The 18,580-nt window shown below is 39.0% G+C and overlaps 1 protein-coding gene across 4 annotated transcripts in view; it reads left to right on the top strand.

The window, feature by feature from the left end:
* The first annotated feature begins 2,754 nt into the window (after positions 1–2,754).
* The window catches only part of HMGA2 (high mobility group AT-hook 2), a 158,919-nt gene continuing 143,093 nt past the window's right edge, over positions 2,755–18,580 (top strand). The window contains exons 1-3 of one of the 4 annotated variants that reach the window (XM_084635550.1): positions 2,755–3,561; positions 6,011–6,097; positions 14,581–14,631. In XM_084635550.1, the coding sequence (XP_084491676.1) occupies positions 3,445–3,561; positions 6,011–6,097; positions 14,581–14,631 (255 nt within the window). In that variant the 5' untranslated portion in view covers positions 2,755–3,444. Of the gene's footprint in view, positions 3,562–4,865; positions 5,147–6,010; positions 6,098–14,580; positions 14,632–18,580 lie in introns of those variants that run through there. The other 3 variants (XR_014712558.1, XM_084635549.1, XM_084635551.1) reach the window with 3 other exon arrangements.

The following is an 18,580-nucleotide window of genomic DNA, read 5'->3' as shown; positions in this document are numbered from 1 at the left end:
TGTGTACTATATGTCCTCTCTGCTTCTGTGTTCAGGTATCGTGGATATGAGAGGCTTGAATTAAAACTAAGCTGTTTGATTAGTCAGAGGCAGATTTCTATTATAAATTCTTCTTTCTTTGGTCCATCAAGAATACCATGTTGATTCAAGTTGTAGCAATTTTCAGGGGATGAAGAAATACACTCAGCTACAGATGAATGATGAACTCATGGCCCTTTATATCTCAGATGGTAACACTTATTTGTTTTCTGTTGTTATTGTTATTCATTTGTATTGCCCAACCAGGATTAAAATTCTATCATGCTATGTACAGTACGAACACCAGTACAGAAAATGACAGCCCCTGCCCTGAACAGCTTTCAAAGTAAGACAATTCTAGACAGTTGTCTGATGTGAATGTTCTCTGATTATGGGATTACATTAATACCTTTGAATCATAGCATTGTCACCAGAACTGTTAAGAACTTGGTGAAGACACACATGACTATTAATAGCCCATATGGGATGAATCAATAAGAACAGTGGTTTTGGAGATAAAAGATCACAGGAATCTTATGTACCATTGTCTTACAGAGACATCAACAAGATGAATGGATGTTATAAAAATTATTTACTGCTCCACCTGAAACTATTGATTTTTATGATCTTTGTTTGAAATCTTGCTCTTTCATGCAACAGTTAAATCTTTTAATGTACTGGATGGACTTGGAGATCTTCAGATTTCTAGAGCCCTGTGTGGATACAAAATTTGTGTCCTCATCCAAACTGCGATCCGCAAACATGGTCCCTGGATATAAAGCAGATATCCACAGATTTCCAGGGCTCTAGATATAACATTTGGATCCGCATCCATGGTCCCCGGATATCCAGAGATTTACAGGGCTCTACAGATTTCTTCACAATGTTCAAAGTGGCTTTCTGTCTGTAGGATTCTTGTGATAGTCCATCTGTAAAATCTCAGGGCTATCTCTATCTTCATGGCTAGTTGCTTTGTGAGCTCTGTTTCATCGCTGCTTGGCCCCATTGTCCCTGCTGACTGTAGCTTATTTGAGGGGAAAGAGGCAGTCCTGGAGGCAGCTACATCTTAGCCTATTGAGAGCTTTGAAGATAATGACCAAGACCCTGAAGTGGATATGGAATTAGTTGAGGGGTGACAGTAGCCTATGAAGCACTAGTGTGATGCTCCCAGTGTCCTGTTTAGGGAGATAGAAGCCTTCATGAAGTCTTCACAATCAGCTCTATGTAGAGTGAGTCCACCCTTGCCAAGATAAAGGCATGAATAACTGTGGCTAGGTCTGCATCTGAGAGGAAAGAATGGCAGAAGATGGGAGAAGACACTTCGGGATGCTAGCTGATGAGTTTGGTAAGATTTTTAAGCTGTGCACCTCCTAGACAGTTGGAGGACACACCTTTTGACAAAGGGCTTCAATCAGTCCCTTAAAGTGTTCCTCTTTCCCATCAGTATCAACTCCACCCAATCAAGTTTCATTTTGAGCCAGCTGCACCTCATCCAGGAACTGTTTTTTCTTTCAGAGTCTAGTAGAGATGACAGATTTCAGAGTAGTAGCCGTGTTAGTCTGTATCCGCAAAAAGAAAAGGAGGATAAATTTGTTAGTCTCTAAGGTGCCACAAGTCCTCCTTTTTTTAGTAGAGAAGAGTAACTGCATTGTCTCTTTCTTAGCAAGTGCAGCTGTAATATTGAGAATTTAGTTAGACATATAGGAGGGAAGGCAGCACCAAAAGGTCAGGACTGTTGCATGTGAGAGGTCTTGTGGAAAAGTGAACCTGGTGAGCCAGCACTTAGTGGTTAATTGTACAGAAGGCTCATGAGAGGTCTAGAAATACTAGTGTTTGCCCTTTTCCATGGGTATAAGGAGATTATCTATCAATGCAACTAGTGCATCTCTGTGCCATATCTTGTTGTAGACATCTTACTTTTCCTTCTCTGTGTATAAATAAAGTCTGCTGCAGTTTCCACGGCATGCATCCCATGAAGTGAGCTGTAGCTCACGAAAGTTCATGCTCAAATAAATTGGTTAGTCTCTAAGGTGCCACAAGTACTCCTTTTCTTTTTGCATCAGAAATGTCACTTATGAATCAGATGCTATTTGCAGGATTCGTACCTTATTGTATGTCTTATACCCCTCACTTGGAGCCTTTGTGTGGAGGTTTGGAGGTTGAAGTGAATGGGGCAGGACAAAGTAAGTCACTGGAGGAAGCAAACAAGTAGCTATTAGAAAGGTTGGTTGACAAACCTTTATGCCTGACAAGCCTAGCAGAGGAGCTGAGGTGCATTTGTACAGCTGCCCAAATTTGGCTAGTTCAGGTTTGAGAGAGAGGACCAGTGGTGCGGGGACACTTTTTATAGTGGGGGTGCAGAAGATGAACACCATATATGTGGGTTATTACTACGTCAACCCCGACGTGCCGGCAGCATCCCCAGCACCCCTAGTTCCAGCGCCTATGGCAGAGGACTGGGGGCAGTGGGAATCCCCGGTCTGTCCCTTTAAACCTGCAGCAGCAAGTTGGGCATGAACGGTGCTGGACACGTGAGTTGGTCTCCCTGTGCTCTAGCCTGCCTCTGCTTCCAATGCTGCTGTATTTCTAATGTTGTATCTGGCCCCGGTCCAGCCCCCGATCCTAGGGTTTTCGCCCTGCCTCCTACTCCTCCTCGATTTTTTTTTCACACAGCCCCCTCCTATTTTTTCCACCCACGGGCAAAGGTGTTTTTGTTTTTACTCATCCCAGTTTAATCCGTGGGCAGGACTCGCCTAATAATATTTCTAGCCCCAGCAGCTCACATCACACACACGACCACAGCTCTCGCTCGCTCGCTCGCTCTCCCTCTCTTTTTGTTTAAATGATCGCTCTTTCTCTGCCGCTCCCCAGCCCCCCATCTCCACAGTGTGCATGACTCCTGGCCGGAGGGCCGAGTCCCCCGTGCCTTTCCAATGTGTCTCCTCTTACTGGGTCCTGAGCCGGTCCCCGGGCGATAGCCACCGCTTGCTTCCCATTTTTGCAAGAAGATATTTCCCTCCCCCCCCCCACTTGGTTTGCTCCTGCTCTGCTTGCCGCGGTCCCCCCTCCTGGCATTTGTAGGGCTGCAATTCACCCTCTCTCCCTCCTTCCCCACCCCCCCTCTTGAACTGCTGCGCGTTACTAGCGATCCCTGTTCCCAAAGCGTACGGGAGAGAAGAGAGGAGAGTCCCCCCCCGCGCCGCCGCCGCCGCCACCACCACCACCACCACCGCTACCACCATCACCTCCTCCTCCTCCCCTTCTCTCCTTTTTGGCAGCACCAGGACGTCCGGTGTGTGGTGGTGGCAGCGGGCGGCGAGCGCTCGGGTTGAACCCCCCCCCCCCCGCCCGCCCCCCTTAGCTCTCAAGGTGCTCGGAGCGATTGTTCCCGGCTGAGCAGCAGCGGCGGCGGCGGCAGGCGGCAGGATGAGCACGCGAGGGGAAGGAGCCGGCCAGCCTTCCACTTCCACCGCTGCCCAGGAGCAACCTGCAGCCACAGCGCCTCAGAAGAGAGGACGGGGCAGACCCAGGAAGCAGCCACAAGTCAGTACCCGCTCCCTGCACGGAGCGCGCGCGCGAGAGGAGACGAGCGTGGCCAGGGACGGGCTCCCGCTGCCACTGGAGTCCCGGGGACCGGGCCGGGCGGCGGGGGTGAGGGGCGGCGGCGGGTCGGGGGGGGGGGCTTTGTTGCGCGCCCTTCCCGGCTGAGCGGCCCGCCGGCGGGGGGAAAGGCGCAGCGGCGGCCGGCGGCGCGGGGTGGGCTGCCGGGCGGAGGCGCTGGCTATTGTGCGCGGCGCGCTGCTGCTGGCGGCGGCGGCGGCGGCAGCGCTGTGCAATGGAAATGTGCGGCGCGGAGCCGGCCAACCAGCGCGCGCTGGGTCATCCCCGAGCCGAGTTTGAAATTGCGAGAGGGCGAAGGGACCGAGCTGCGCTGGCGCCCGCCTCTCGGAGCCTTTGCAAGCTCCGGGGCTGTGGGGGGCCGGGTCCCACCGCCGGCTGCTGCCGCCTCCGAGCTTGACCAGCCCAGCCCCTAGATCGTGGGGCTGGGGGGTGCGGCTGCAAAGTCGCTTGGCTTTTGGTCCCCCCCCCACCCCCCTTCGTGTGCACGAAGGTGCCCCCCACTCCCGGCGGCGAGGGGGGAGGCTGCTGGAGGGGGGCAGCGCCGCAGTCACAACACCTTTTGCATTTCCGGAGCCCTTTGCCAGGCAGGTCGTTCTTCCACCTCCCGGGGGGGCTGTTCCGGGTTCTGGCTGCGGGCGGGGAGAGCCAGCGCTCCCCCCCCCCTCGCCTTGCACCCCTGGTCAGTTTCAGGGACTCCAAAAAGGGCCCCTCTTCACTTGCAGGACCCGACTGGGGTTGAAGCTTGCTCGACTTGTCCCCCCCCCCCTTCATTTCCTGCAGTGACATTGCCACTCTGCTTCCCCGAGTCCGGCTCTTTTCACCCCCTCTGAAGCGATGTATGCTGCGGGGATTTTGCCTGCGGATGCAACCAATTAAGCTTGCAGCTTTGCAGAGGCAGCACGGGGAAGCACCGAGCTGGAGGTTTTGTTTGCCATAATTCGCAGGCTTCGGAAGTACCGATTGGAAGTGTGTGGGGATTTCTAGTGAGCTCATTTAAACTGACTTCCGCGGGCTTTAAACATATTTACTCCATTCGTTAGTATCCCACCGCTTCCTTCAAAGCATGTCAGATGATTAGAAAATATTATGGGAGCTCTGAGGTGCAGAACATCCTCGAAAGCATTCCCCTAAACTGGGGGATATGCAGCTGCTCCTGCCCCTCCAGTGTGCTCCTGAAAAATGCACAGAAAATACTTATGGAAAATCACAAAACTGGAGCCCCACGTTTTCCCGCTCTGCCCTGTGACACTTATTCAGCTTTGCGATCTCAGCTTTATCCCCACAAACTCACTTTACACCTGGCTCCGACAACGTGGTCTTGCAACAAAACCAACCAGTAGCATTGGCTCTGCAAGTTTTGAGCATGGCTTTTTTTTTAGCATTTGAATGGCTCGGAGAGAAAGAAAACTGCATCTCCTAAAACGTGTTCGATCCAGATGTGCACCATGTCTCTGTGGCTTGCAACTGAGAATCGTATCATTTAATCTCCTTTCCAGACTATCTAAATGTACCAGGGAATTTAAAATCTAAAGGGTTTTAGGATGGTTTAAGTTAACATACTGCATTTAATTAATTTTACCACATCCTGTAATCTGAATGAAATGTTCAATATTTAGAACTAGAAGAGTTTTATAGTATTTATGATTCACTGAATAAATATTTGGAATCCGAACTATTAGTCATTCATATCCATTTTAATGACTAGTTAATTTACTATCAAACACAGGGACCAGTTAAGAAAATTTCTAAAATAATCACTGTTCTTGTATAGATGTGTTAAACTTTTTTGTTACAGATATTTTATTTCCAAAAATATATATTGCATGCCAAAAATCTGTTGTAAAGAAATCTTTACATTTACATTTTAACAAAAGACAATTAAGTTTGGACAAATGCAAACTTCATAATAACAAAGGCAAATAAAAAAAATCTATTTGTGCCCTTAAGAGAAAACTGCAGATTACTTCCCAGTTTTTCAGTATTGAGCTTTTCCAAAAAATGTTTGTGATAGAAACTACATACCATAGTTGTATACTCTTATGATGAAACGTAAATGAAATGAGTAATTAATTTTGAAAAACCATCTTTCCACAAAATTCAGTCACCATCCCTGTTAACAATTTGTGTTTTCTGGTATGTTTTACAGTTGTTAGAATATGCAAATTTTCATTATGTTCTTACATAATTACAATTTAAATGAAGTCTCCATTTAATATGCAAACTAGAGTTCTCTACTTCATTTTAAACTTTGTATCATTCATTTACACTTCATGTTTTTAGGTAGCTCTTCAGTTGTTGTTTATACTTAAGGTCTATTTGGGTAGTGTCTTGTGGAGATTCTTGCTACAATAGCATGTTTTCCTGTGTTTAGGAACCAGCTGGAGAACCATCTCCTAAAAGACCAAGAGGAAGACCAAGAGGAAGCAAAAACAAGAGTCCCTCTAAAGCAGCTCAGAAGGTGAGATTATGAGAGAGAGAGAGAGAGAGAGAGTTCTTAACAATTACTGTTAGTTTCATCAGTTACTTTCCAAATTATTCCAGTCATTCAGCCTTTGAACTGTAGAGTTTGAACCATTTTTAATAATGGAGGCCACATATTTTCCGCATTTTACCTTTGTAAGATCAGAGTTAACATTTGCTGCAGAAAGACCCTAACACAGAACATATGAGGTCAATTTAGTTTTTGTACAGTGCATACAATATGAAATAATATGACATATTTGAGATATTGATTGAGATCTTCTGCAGCTAGCATTGTGGTCTAGAAAGAAAATCAATATTATTAATTATTATTATTATTATTAATATTATTTTCCAGTTTAAGATTTAAAAAGTCTTCTGTGCATAAAAATGAAAATTCATTTCCTGTACATTTATTTACATTACTACTTCAAACCAAATCTGTCTATTAAAGCTAAGTGCTTTGTCAAACATATGGTAATTAGAAGTAAATCCAATTATGTGTTGATAGAAATATTTCTTGAAATTTACAATTTTAAAATGTGATGGTAAAGTAAACTGCGAGTTACAGTAACAGTCTGCTATGTATTGTTTAGTAATCACTTTCAAAGAGGCTGTTTCTTGAAGCAATATTGGTCTTTTGAACCACTCCTACAATTTGGTGTTGCTAGCAGATACATACCATAGGGGTTCTGAATAGTTTAGCAATTGGACAGACCAGTCCAATGAAGACAATCCTTTTAGTTCATTGATTTTAAATTGCAAGTTCAACCTGAAAAACTAGCTTAATTTAAATTTGCCAATGCTGTGCATTATAAAATCTTGCTAACAAGGCTAATAATACATTTATATGTGACATTTTTTTGGTGAACATAAGAAGTAAATGGAAGTATGTAGTTTTGAAAATAAGTACAGGAGTGATGGTTCTGTGGAGGGTTCCACAGCAGTTAGCACTAATTTACGGGTACTAAGTTGAAAACAAAAGCTTACGAAATCTGGGAGTGAACTGTGGTGCTTAAGTGTATCAGTGTCATTTACTCTTTAGTAGTTATGTGGTAAAATGTGTTTTGGAAGATGGCTGTTGGCTCATCTAATTATGGTTAATTTTAAAATGTGGTTTACTTTGTGCCTGAGGGCACTGACCATGTTAAGTTTGATAGTTTTCAGTGTTATAAATTACCATAGCAACTAGTGATAAATATTAAGTTCTTTCATGTCTGTTTTAAATGTTTTGAACATTAGCTGAAGGAACATTTTTCTATAGTGTTTGAATTTCCAATTGTTTTTTAGTGTCTGAGCTGGGAAAAAACAGTATATTTAATCAATAAATGTATAAGTTGGTAAAAATTGTACTTTTTCGGTTAGATATTTAAAATGTACAAAAACCGCTTTGCTACTCTAATAAGTGTAGGTATTTAGGTTTTTTTCTTTTTATAGTTAAAAATGTACATCAGATTCAGTATTAAACAGTTTAAATTTAATTCTTCAAAAGAAAGAAAACAAATTTTTATTAGTTTGGAAAATTGAAATTTGAGATTAAATGTTTTGAATATTACTGTTGGAAGAGTAGACATTACTGTGTGTAATATTTCTAGCAAGAATAAAATTTTAAATTAATTCTTCATGGAATTTATATATTTATATATTTAAAAGATATTTCTAGTAGAAATATTAAAACCTGTTAATAAATCTGAGTGATTTAAAATCATCATAAATTAGAAAAGACTTTTTTATTACACAAAACTATATATTATGCGGTTTAGTTATGTTCAGATCATTTTGGTGCATGTAGTCCCTTTTTAGTCTGAATTAAGAACGGAACAAGTTAATAGCACCTTTTCAATTTTCAGAGTTCACCAAGTAACTACTGTAACTAAGGCAAACTCTACAGAATGTTATGTATAATAAAATTTGACCAAGGGGCACATGTCTTATTTACTATTAAAAAATCTTTGATGTTTCCTTAAATATAAGTCTGATGGGTTTTTTTTTTTTTTTAATTTTTGTGATGGAATGGTTGTTAAAATATGTATCTTGGGTAAGATGCACAAGTCTTTGTTAAATATTCCGAAGTGTAAAACAGTTGTAGAACTTTTAAAAATAAGTAAATCAATAAATAAAGTAAAAGCTTTGGGATCATGTTTCAACTAACAGTGTGTTGCCCTTTTTTAAAATAGATGTTGTAATATGACATTTGACACCTCAAAGTTTTTATTTTATACAATTTCTTTTCTGATAAATTTCCTCATAGTAAACCTGAATTGAAAAGTTAGCTCATTTAAAAACAAACAAAAACTCATGGTTCAGTTGTTGTTGGTATCACTTTTTAAAATAATGAATTACAGTTGTAACTTTCTGACATATATATTAATTGAAGGTCCTCTATATCCTTTTCCAGTTCTCAAAGCCTTGCTTGTTAACATTGCTAAGACCCTATACATGTAAACTTGGTTGCTGTACGTGCAGTTGAAAATTGCTGGAATTTCTATAGAATAGTGTGTGGCCTATGGTTTTCAAAGTGAACTCATTGAAATGTACTATAGTGTTCACAACATGTAAGATAAACGTACACCACTAGAACCCACAGAGCAGACGTGAGAAGGCACTCATGATTAATTGATCGGGTGTTCTCTTGCAGACCATTACACATAACAATTAAAAATGTATTACACAAACTGTCAGGGAGCTAAAAATACTCAGACAAGTATTGGAGCTTTGTTTTGTTATACTTTAAAAAGTAAATACCCTTAAATCACTTGAGGCACCATTTTCCGTGTGATCATGATTCTGTGGTGTATTTAAAATTTCTTGGTGTATGGTTTTTTTTTTTTTACTTGCAGAGCTTGTGTTTGGACTTAGTAAACTGGCCTTGGGGCATTTGAAAACAAACTGTGCTTGTTAGGAAATTAGCAATGTGAAACTTGACAATGCATGCAGAATGTTGCAAGACCAATTGGACAGCTAATAATGTAGTAATTACTCTAATTTCAGGTAATACACACATAAAAACTGACTTGCCTATAATACATATCTAGGCTTGGAAAGGTAGTTTTTTATCCGTAAATGTTTGTTGGTGAACGTTGATTTCACTGTTCACACAAAAATCAATGAAAAATATTTCCATCAATAATCATCAAAATGTATATATAGGCAAAGTAAGAAAAATGCTGCTTGATAACTGGAGTTTGATTTAAGGATATTTACTTTGCATAATTTGATGTGATCACAATTTGTGTTTGAACGGTCATAAAGCTTTATCTTTTTTAATCTCAATGTCTGCTGTCATTAAATAATTATTGTCTGACCCTCTCATAATTTCCTACAACCGAGAAAGTTTAAATTGATACAATTTTTTAAAAAAGGCTTAAAACCCATGATTTTGTGCAACAGTGAAAATTTAAATAGATGAAAATAAAAAAGGCTTAGAAACAAACCAATATCAGTCAAAATTATATAAAAATAGAATTTTACCAAGTTTATACATATTTATTACATATATTTATTAGATGAATACATCAGGTAAGCCTGCAATTTACAAAAAAACACCCCATCCTCTCAGTCGCTTTAATTTTCCACCAACAGTGAATGTGAATAACATATTAACAGATGACAAGTAGGAGACAGACACAAAAGGACTCTAATCACATTGTATTAGAGTGTTCAGAATTACTCTATCATTGGAGCTTATGTCTCTGAACAAGACCTGCTGTCATTCATTTAAACCAAAATTGGAGAATAAATGGAGGACTTCTCTTTTCTAAGGATTATATGTTTGACTTTGCAAAAAGGACAACATATTGACATCCCTCCATTATCTTCTTGGTTGCTCCATACCTATGTTTTATTTGTTAGACTGAGGTAGCACTGTTACCAGTACATCTCCATTTCCCTTATGCATTCAGGGCTTTTCTTTGTTTAAAGAACTATATTTGTGCTTGATAAAATTTCCCATATTTGGAATGAAGAAACGCGCTTTTGGAGTAAAACAATAGAAATAGTTGCTTTGTGCCATAACAGAAAACTTCAGAAATCCCAAGAAGTGCTCTTATGTCAAATTTACCTTCAATTTAAAAGTTTAGGTCCAGCTCAATAAAATAGAGTCATTTATTTTTCATTAGAATGAAATTAAATAACTCAAAAACATGAGTTGGAAAATGCACACTTTGCAAACAAAAGTTAGTGGTACTATTTGTATCTACACTTTGTCATATGCCTTCTATGAAGAGAGGTTTGTGTCTCTAAATTAAATAGTCGGGTGAAATCCTGGCCCTGTTTAAATCAGTGAGAGTTTTGCCACTGACTTCTTTGGGGCCATGATGTCACCCTAAGTTGGTTGATGAAAATCTAGTTGCCTTATGAGGAAAGGTTAAAAAAACTGGGCATGTTTAGCCTTGAGAACAGAAGATGGGGGGAGGGATAACCTGTTAACAGTCTTCAAATATATTGAAGGGCTCTTGTAAAGAGAACTGTGATCAATTGTTCTTCATGTCCACTGAAGGTAGGACAAGAAATAAGGGGCTTAATCTGGAGCATGGGAGATTTAGAGTAGATGTTAGGAAAAACTTTCTAACTGTAAGGGTGGTTAAGCTCTGGAGTAGCCTTCCAAGGGAGTTTGTGGAATCTGTATCACTGGAGGTTGTTAAGGACAGGTTAGACAAACCTGTCTGGGATGGTCTAGGTTTACTTGGTCCTGCCTCAGTGCAGGGGATTGGACTGGATGACTTCTTGAGGTCCCCTCCAGCCCTGCATTTCTATGATTCTATATGATGTATATTGTATATCTATATGAGGTCATTGCACCTAAAACATGGAGACTTCAGCCACTGAGATGTTTTCAGTAAGATGTGTCAGGCAGGACAACCTGTTTGGCGGTAAACTGGATAAATATGACATGGAAGCTGTAACAAGATTAGTCTGTTCAGTACTTCAGAGTTCTTTTATTATGGTTTTTAACAAAGTGACTTTAGTAGAGGGACACTTAATTGTGCAAGTTCTCTTGACTAGGTTTGACAACAGTGATCTTTGTTGAGAGAGCTATCAATTACTCCAGCTAACCTATGCCTCTGACACATTTTATCTTGACATCTCAACAGATCATTTTGCAAAACAGAGTTCACAAGATATGGATTCTGTTGCATTTGTGTTTTTGCTTGACAATATATGGATGCCCGAAGAACACTTTATATCCATTCAATTATTTACACTCATCTTGTCTTGTTAATTGCCTTCAACTGTACAGTTTCAGTTTCTGCTTGGCATTGCCTACCCATAGACCAAGGAGGCACTGGTGGTGGGAAAGTCACACTCCATTTTTGCTGAGCCCCATACAGTGTGAGGTTATGAAGCAGCTTCAAGTTGCCTTGTGCTACCAAAGCTTAGATGAATTGCAGACCTTTCCATTGACTCTTAACTGTCTTTAATATGAAAAGGATTGAAATGGCAATTGTGATACATGAAAAATACCATTTTCTCAGACATGTTTTGTGCTCTAAAAGCTATTTAATTCAGTTCCACTCCCAAAATGTTTTATCACAGCAATTTATTGGTTATAATATTGCACATAAAAGTGTGTTAATTTTTAAAAAAGAAAAACACCCTTAAACTGCATATATGCTAACCTTCCCTCCCCTTGCTCAGCCCTTCTCTGTTTTATGTTCAGTGTTAAATGTTGTTGTATTATGTTATATAGAGCAAAGTCATGTCTCAGCATGTTGTGTCTTGTGCTGAGATATAACCCAACACAACACACCTTACTCTACATTGCATCAGAGGATTAAAAAGAAACAGCTTCCTTTGATTAAGCAGATATAAACTGCAGTGCGTAGCTGAGATCACTTGCAAGCTGCCGTCTAAATAATACTGTTTGTTATGTTTGGGAGGTTTGGTGTTCTCTCTAGATTTGTTCCTTACTCCAGACACAACAGTGTAATGAAAGCAAACAGCTAGCAGAGTAGTTAGATATTGCTCTAAATACAGTATCTATTCAAAAGGCAAAGTAGTGCTGTTGGGTTGATGTGTTTAACTTCTTGTTAATTAAATTTTACATTATTCCGCACAATTTAATTTATTTGACAGGATCACTGCTAAATAACTAGTCATGACACCAGGTATTTATATTAAGTGACAATACTGTGCTCCCAGAGTAAACTTGTGCTTTATTTGTCAAAATATTAATATTAATAATAATTATCCAAGTGAAAAAATTGAACTATGTTTCCTAGATTCCTTGTCTTTACTGTCATATTTTTATCATTATTTTCCTTCTTGTTTGTTCAAGAAGTGTTTTGTCTTTGCCTTTTAGAGTAGAGATAAAATGTCCATTATGGAAGTCTTTGTCATTCATCTTCTGCAGTTTAGTCTATGGAAACCTTCCTGTTGCTTACAGCATCTCTCTGTACCAAAACATAATGAATTGGAATGCACTGCTGTTTTCCCAGCTCACCTCTGGGAAAGATTTGGTTTTGATAAGACCTATGGAAATGTTTTTCTTCTGACATGAGGTGGAAATCATATACAGCAGTAACATAGTGCCTTTCATTACAAAGGGTCCCGAAGCACTTTACAAACTGATATACAAACTATACACAGGGAACACTATTCACTACTGAAACGTAGCCACCTCTGGGGTGAAACAGATTGTTAACAGCACTCAGCCACACTGCATGACACTTTAGGACTGGAAATGAAGATTGATTATTCAAAGAAATCTGCATGTACTCTTTCCAGTCAAGCTACTTTATATAGTCTATGTCAATTTACTGGGATTTTTTAAGTTTGATTTCAAGACCAGGTTTGCTGTAGATCTGAACAAGTTCATGTTCATTTTTTTAAGGACATTGGCAGCATGATCTTATTTTTAAGAGGGGGATTTAAAAAAAGGAGGGGGATTGTTGGTCCTTTACTAAGATGTAAAGTGTTGATTTAGAACATTTTAAACTGATCCTTTCTTAAAAATTAATGCCTCAGATAGTTCAAACAATAACTATGTGTCTATTGGACATCATATACTAAAATTAATTTCTGTTTGCACTGTCTAGGTTATAAGGACATAATAATGAAGGGTTTGAAGGGAAACAAAAACCTCTTAAATAGCTAGAGAATACAGCAAATGTACTTCTTTAAAAAGTATTCTCATAAGAGGGTTTCACCTTACATGTAACACTGGTATAAACTGTTAAAGAGCAAGTTTACTCTTTTAACAAGTCTAAGTGATAATTTTGCCCTTTAGGAATGTGAATTTTATTTTTCACACATTTCTTCTTGCTGAGATTTATTTCAAGGTCATTTTACTGCACTTATAGTGTAGGGTTTATAGGGATTGGCCCCAGTACTTTCCCAGCTCTTTTTGTGGGATTCATTTTACATGACAAGGCATTACGCACATTTTACAGAGATATACCAATAAGTGATTTATGTAATGAGACAATTGACTCCTGAGGGGAAAGTCAAACACACAAACTGCTGTGAAGAAGCAATATATGAAAACACGTATGCACCAGGTATTCAAAAAACCTTGATTCTAAGGAATGATTATGCACATAGCGTGAAATCCTGGCCCCATAGAAGGGAGTTTTGCCATTGACTTGAGTTGGGCAAGGATTTCACCTGTAGTTCACCTACCTAACTACCATTATTATTAATCAGATATTGACATATGTATGGTGGACATACTTTGTCTGTAAGTAACAACATTTTATATGTAATTTTTTTATCCAAGGATTTCAAAGTTGCATTACAAAACTGGGTAAGTATATTTATCCCACAATCACTAAGCAAACTAATGACAGAGTCCTGAATAGAATCTGTGTTTTCTCTGTTTGAACTCTTTGCAGTAATTGCTAGGCCTTGCTTACATATTCTTTACATATTCTTACACGTCCTTTAAACTCTGAACATACCTTTCACCATTCCAAAATATGCCTTCATTTTAAGGGTTGAAGCAAATTCAACAGTAGGTGACCTAGAAATGGCACCTACTGTTGAAATTACTTCAACCCTTAAAATGAAAGCATATTTTGGAATGGTGAAAGGTATGTTCAGAGTTTAAAGGATGTGTTTGCACCTGAAAAGGAAAATGTTACTCAGAATCAGGAAAGTATCATTAAGTAGAAATACACACATGTTCAAGACGATATTCTTTGTCAAACATGCTGGTTTGCTTTCTGAACATTATCAATAGAGAAAAAACAGGCAGACTATTGCGAATAGTCCATCAGTTTTAAAGAAGTTTCCTTCCTTCTTGAAACAAACTATTCTTTTTACCCCACAAGAGGGGATTTTAGTATCTTTAAATCTATGCTATGAAATGTTAGAAAAAGGAATCTCAAGATTCAAGCCATAGGGGAGAGAGAGAGAGACTTAATGACACCCATCTAATCAGTAGATACATAATTATGGATCATATTACAAGAAATATGTTCCCAGTTACCAGCACTGCTAAATAATGTGGCTTACAAAATATGTTGTTTTTTCACTTTACAGAAAGCAGAAGCCACTGGAGAAAAACGACCCAGAGGCCGACCCAGAAAATGGGTAAGTATTCCATTTCCAACCATTTGATTTATTTTTCTGCTTTATAAAACATGTTTTAATGCCATTCTTTAGAAAAAGACTATTTCTATTTCATTTTTTTAAAAGAATGTCTCATTTCTTTCAGTTCTGTTGGGTCAACGAAAGGGTTAAGGCAGCAGACACGTTATCTCAGCTTCCTACCTTTAGACTCTGATAGTTTGCTCAAGACACTTTACTGCTAAATGTTTTCTGGCATTGAATACTCATGTGTCTCTTATCAGCATGAAAAGAGTCTCAACTCTTCCTTCAAAAAAAAGAGTAACAATGAGATAACTTGTTCCGTAATTGAGTAACAAAGGTTAAAGGAGGTATTATCAGGCATCAGAAAGTGATTATGAAAGGTGATAAAATTCAAATGCAGTGTGTACAAGATAAAGTTAAAAAAACAAAACCTCTTTGTCTCTTTAGTAATGGTTCACAGTCCCTGGGAAACAGAGTACATTTTCCCCCCAAAATCCTTAAAAGGAACAAAAATAAATGTTGGGTAACTTGCACCAAATGTTTTCCCTGTCTGGGCCAGCTGTATACCTCACATAGAATAGGTGATTTGTTATATTTTTCATTTGTCTTGCTATTACATTTTAAAATATTGCTCTTTCACACTGCTATTGGCTCCCTGGATGTTGATGTCAGAGACAAATGCATTTTTGGAAAGTGCCCTTGATCTTCTTGTCATACAGATTTCTGGTCGCTTGGAGTCTAGAAATTCAGTGTTCAGTTGTTGAGTACTTCTTGTATGCATCCTTTTTTACTTCTCTCCCTTTCAAAAAGAAAGTGATGAGAATGTCACCTGAAAAGCATCTATAGGTGTTAATGGGAGAAATTGAAGGTGTAACCATATGTTCCATAATAAATTCTCTATCTAGTTTTCCTTCTCCCATTACCTTTAACTTCTACACTTCTGTCCTCTATTTTTTTCTATACTTCTTTTTCCTACCTCATCTCTTCTTCATTCCTTTATTATGTTCCTTCTTCTCTTCCCTCATCTTCATGTTGTCATTTCCCCTCCATTAGCTCATCCTTTCCCTTTCCAATATATATTAAGACTGTTGTCAAGACATCCAGGCTTCCTAGAGCTAAAACAGCACCACCGGAAGCTTATAACTACAACTGACGTTCCCCAAAGTGTCAGCAGCTAAGCGCAAGAGAGGAGGGATGGCTGTAACATACACTATAAAAATAGTCCTATTGTGGTCCAGTGATAAAAGTGCCTGAGGATCTTCCTCTAATATTGTGGAGAAAATCAGACAGTCATATACAGTATATACTATACATGTCTACAGTATTTAGACTAGGCAAATTCTTTGTATACAGAGAAGAAGCCCATTGGCATTAGGAGATTAGATGGTTTATAAAAACTTACATGAATTGGTAACCTTCTCAAAGGTGGCTTGCATAAGACAAACACTAAATAGCTCAGTAAAACGTTTAGCGATTACTGTCAGTTTCCTTATAAGGTTGTCTAGAGTTTACTAGGGCCTGAGATTGTATATGTGGATGCTAACTGAACTTGTCTAATCCTCATATTGGGTGCAGTCCCCAGGGAGGCAAAATGAATGGCTGTTTTACAAGAATAATTTATAACATGCAAGCCATCTATATAGGTTTGGTATATGTGGTTGTAGGCAGAAGGTTGTTAACTCCGTGGGAATGGAAAGTGTCACAGTCTGTGGTGCTAAGAGGTGCACCATCCAAGGCATTGTATCTGGAGATTAAGAGGTTTCTTCTCTGAAAAGAAAAAAAGGGGTATTTTTGTTATAGTCGGCATATTACACTTTGGTTTGTGTAGCTTATGCTGGCAAGAGCGAGCAGGCAGTAGCAACAAAGAAATAAATACAGTACAGTTGTTTGGGTGAAAAAATTGAACTGCAGAAATAAATTCTTGACTATCCCATAGAGGCAGTCTTCACTTTGCAACAGTTTAATGCTTTCCAACAATGTCACTCATTTCCTTGAAATTATGGAGTATTTTAAAGCCCTGCAGTATTTTCTTATTGCAAATATCAGAAACAGAATCCTTTACCCATTCACTACTGTACTGGATGGTTGTTTTTTTAGTGAATTTTAGAAATAATATATGAGCTTGCACCTAACAATGGGATAAAGTTGTAGACATTGGGAAATATAAGTGCCATTTTCTCTCTCCTGCTTTTCTTTTTTCCAGCATGAGTCAGGCTTGTGGGCTCCTCTTTACATGTGGTAAAATGGAGAGTCATATCACATTTTATACATGAAAAAATATTGTTAAATTATTAGGAGCCATTATCATACCAACAACTTTTAAACAGTATATGCGGTGGAAATCAGTGAGGGATTCTACCTAAAAACAGAGGGTCATGGCATAATAGGGCCCACTGTGTTTTAACATCTAGCTCAGTGGGTCTCAAACTTTTTTACTGATGACCGCTTTCATATCACAAGCCTCTGAGTGTGACCCCCCCCCCAATAAATTAAACACACTTTTTAATATATTTAACACCATTATAAATGCTGGAGGCAAGCGGGGTTTGGGGCGGAGGTTGACAGCACACGACCCCCTATGTAATGACCTCGTGACCCCCTGAGAGGTCTCGACCCCCAGTTTGAGAATACCCGATCTAGCTTCTGTTTAGAAAACACCCCTTTTTATCACATGAATTTAATTAGGGTTTTTAAAGTACATTAGTGGTTATTTTCTTTGTTAATCTAGTACGTTTGTAGCAAGCATTACTTTAAACAGTTATGTATCAATTAAAATAAGGAATGCGTAGATTTCCTTTGTGTTTGTGGGGGGGCAAGAAATTGTATAGGACGGATATTTTTCTAAGTTTGTAACCTATTTTTGTGAGTTTAGAGGATTTGTGTCATATGTTGTTCATCAAATTGTAAAGTATTATTTCTGCTGTTTCCTTCAATATGCACATCCAGAAACAAACTAGCTAACAGCCTTCTGTAGAATTCTGGTAGCCAATCTTTCTGCCAGTTCAAATTAAGTATTTAATATTTGTGACTCACAATTTTTTTTAGAAGAGGGACTAAATCTAGTTGACTATGAATGTATAAAACCTGGAGAAAAAAGCTGAAGTGAAGAGAGTGGAAACCTGATTTACCAGAAGTGTACAATAAAGCAAGTTATATTTTTAATAAAATAATGTGTATTTGAAAAATAGTCCAAGAAGATAAGATCGTTGTCTGTTGAACGAACTATAAAGAGTGAGTGGCTCTATAGGAAATATATATTTGGTTATAAAGAAAAGCCACCCACATTTAGAATTAATTGATTAAAAGCACTGAAGATAATAAAGAAGAAACAGATGGGAACCATCATATTTGGAATCAGAAATTCAGTTTCAGTTGTAGTAGACCCCATCTGTCACCACAAGTTGCTGGACATATGTATATAGTACAATAACATTTTTGGGGGGAGAAAATCCTATTATTTTACTGATGAAAAAAATTTCTTTGTGTACTTGTTACTCTTTAATTTTAGAAATTTTGATACAGGGATATGATCTAGGTTCTTTGATGCCAGTGGAACATGCAGACGAAGCAACCTGGCTTTTTATTAGGAGAATTACTATTGTATGTGTCATAGATGTTCACAGCAATTTACAGAGATAATAAAGACATAAGGCCCCATTGAAGTTTGCGATGGTCTTCAGTGGGGCCAGGATTTCATCTGTGTAGCCTAATCCTACTCACACTGGACTCAGTGAGAAACAGGAGTAGGTCTCCATTGCCATGTCCCAAGGAGCTTACACTTTAAACTTCCACATTTTTTACATTTGTGTAAGGCTAGTAACCTGACTGAAGTACTGTGTTGGGGCAGGAGCGGAACGGAGACTGAATAAGCAGTTATAATACAATTCATTCCAATGGATCATATTGAAAAGTCCTGGAAATTTCACAGACTTCTGGTGCTCTCAAACTT

The sequence above is a fragment of the Lepidochelys olivacea genome (assembly GCF_965140295.1).
Source record: "Lepidochelys olivacea isolate rLepOli2 genome assembly, chromosome: 1".
In the NCBI taxonomy this organism is placed as follows: domain Eukaryota; kingdom Metazoa; phylum Chordata; order Testudines; family Cheloniidae; genus Lepidochelys; species Lepidochelys olivacea.
This window is presented reverse-complemented; position numbering and strand designations above follow the sequence as displayed.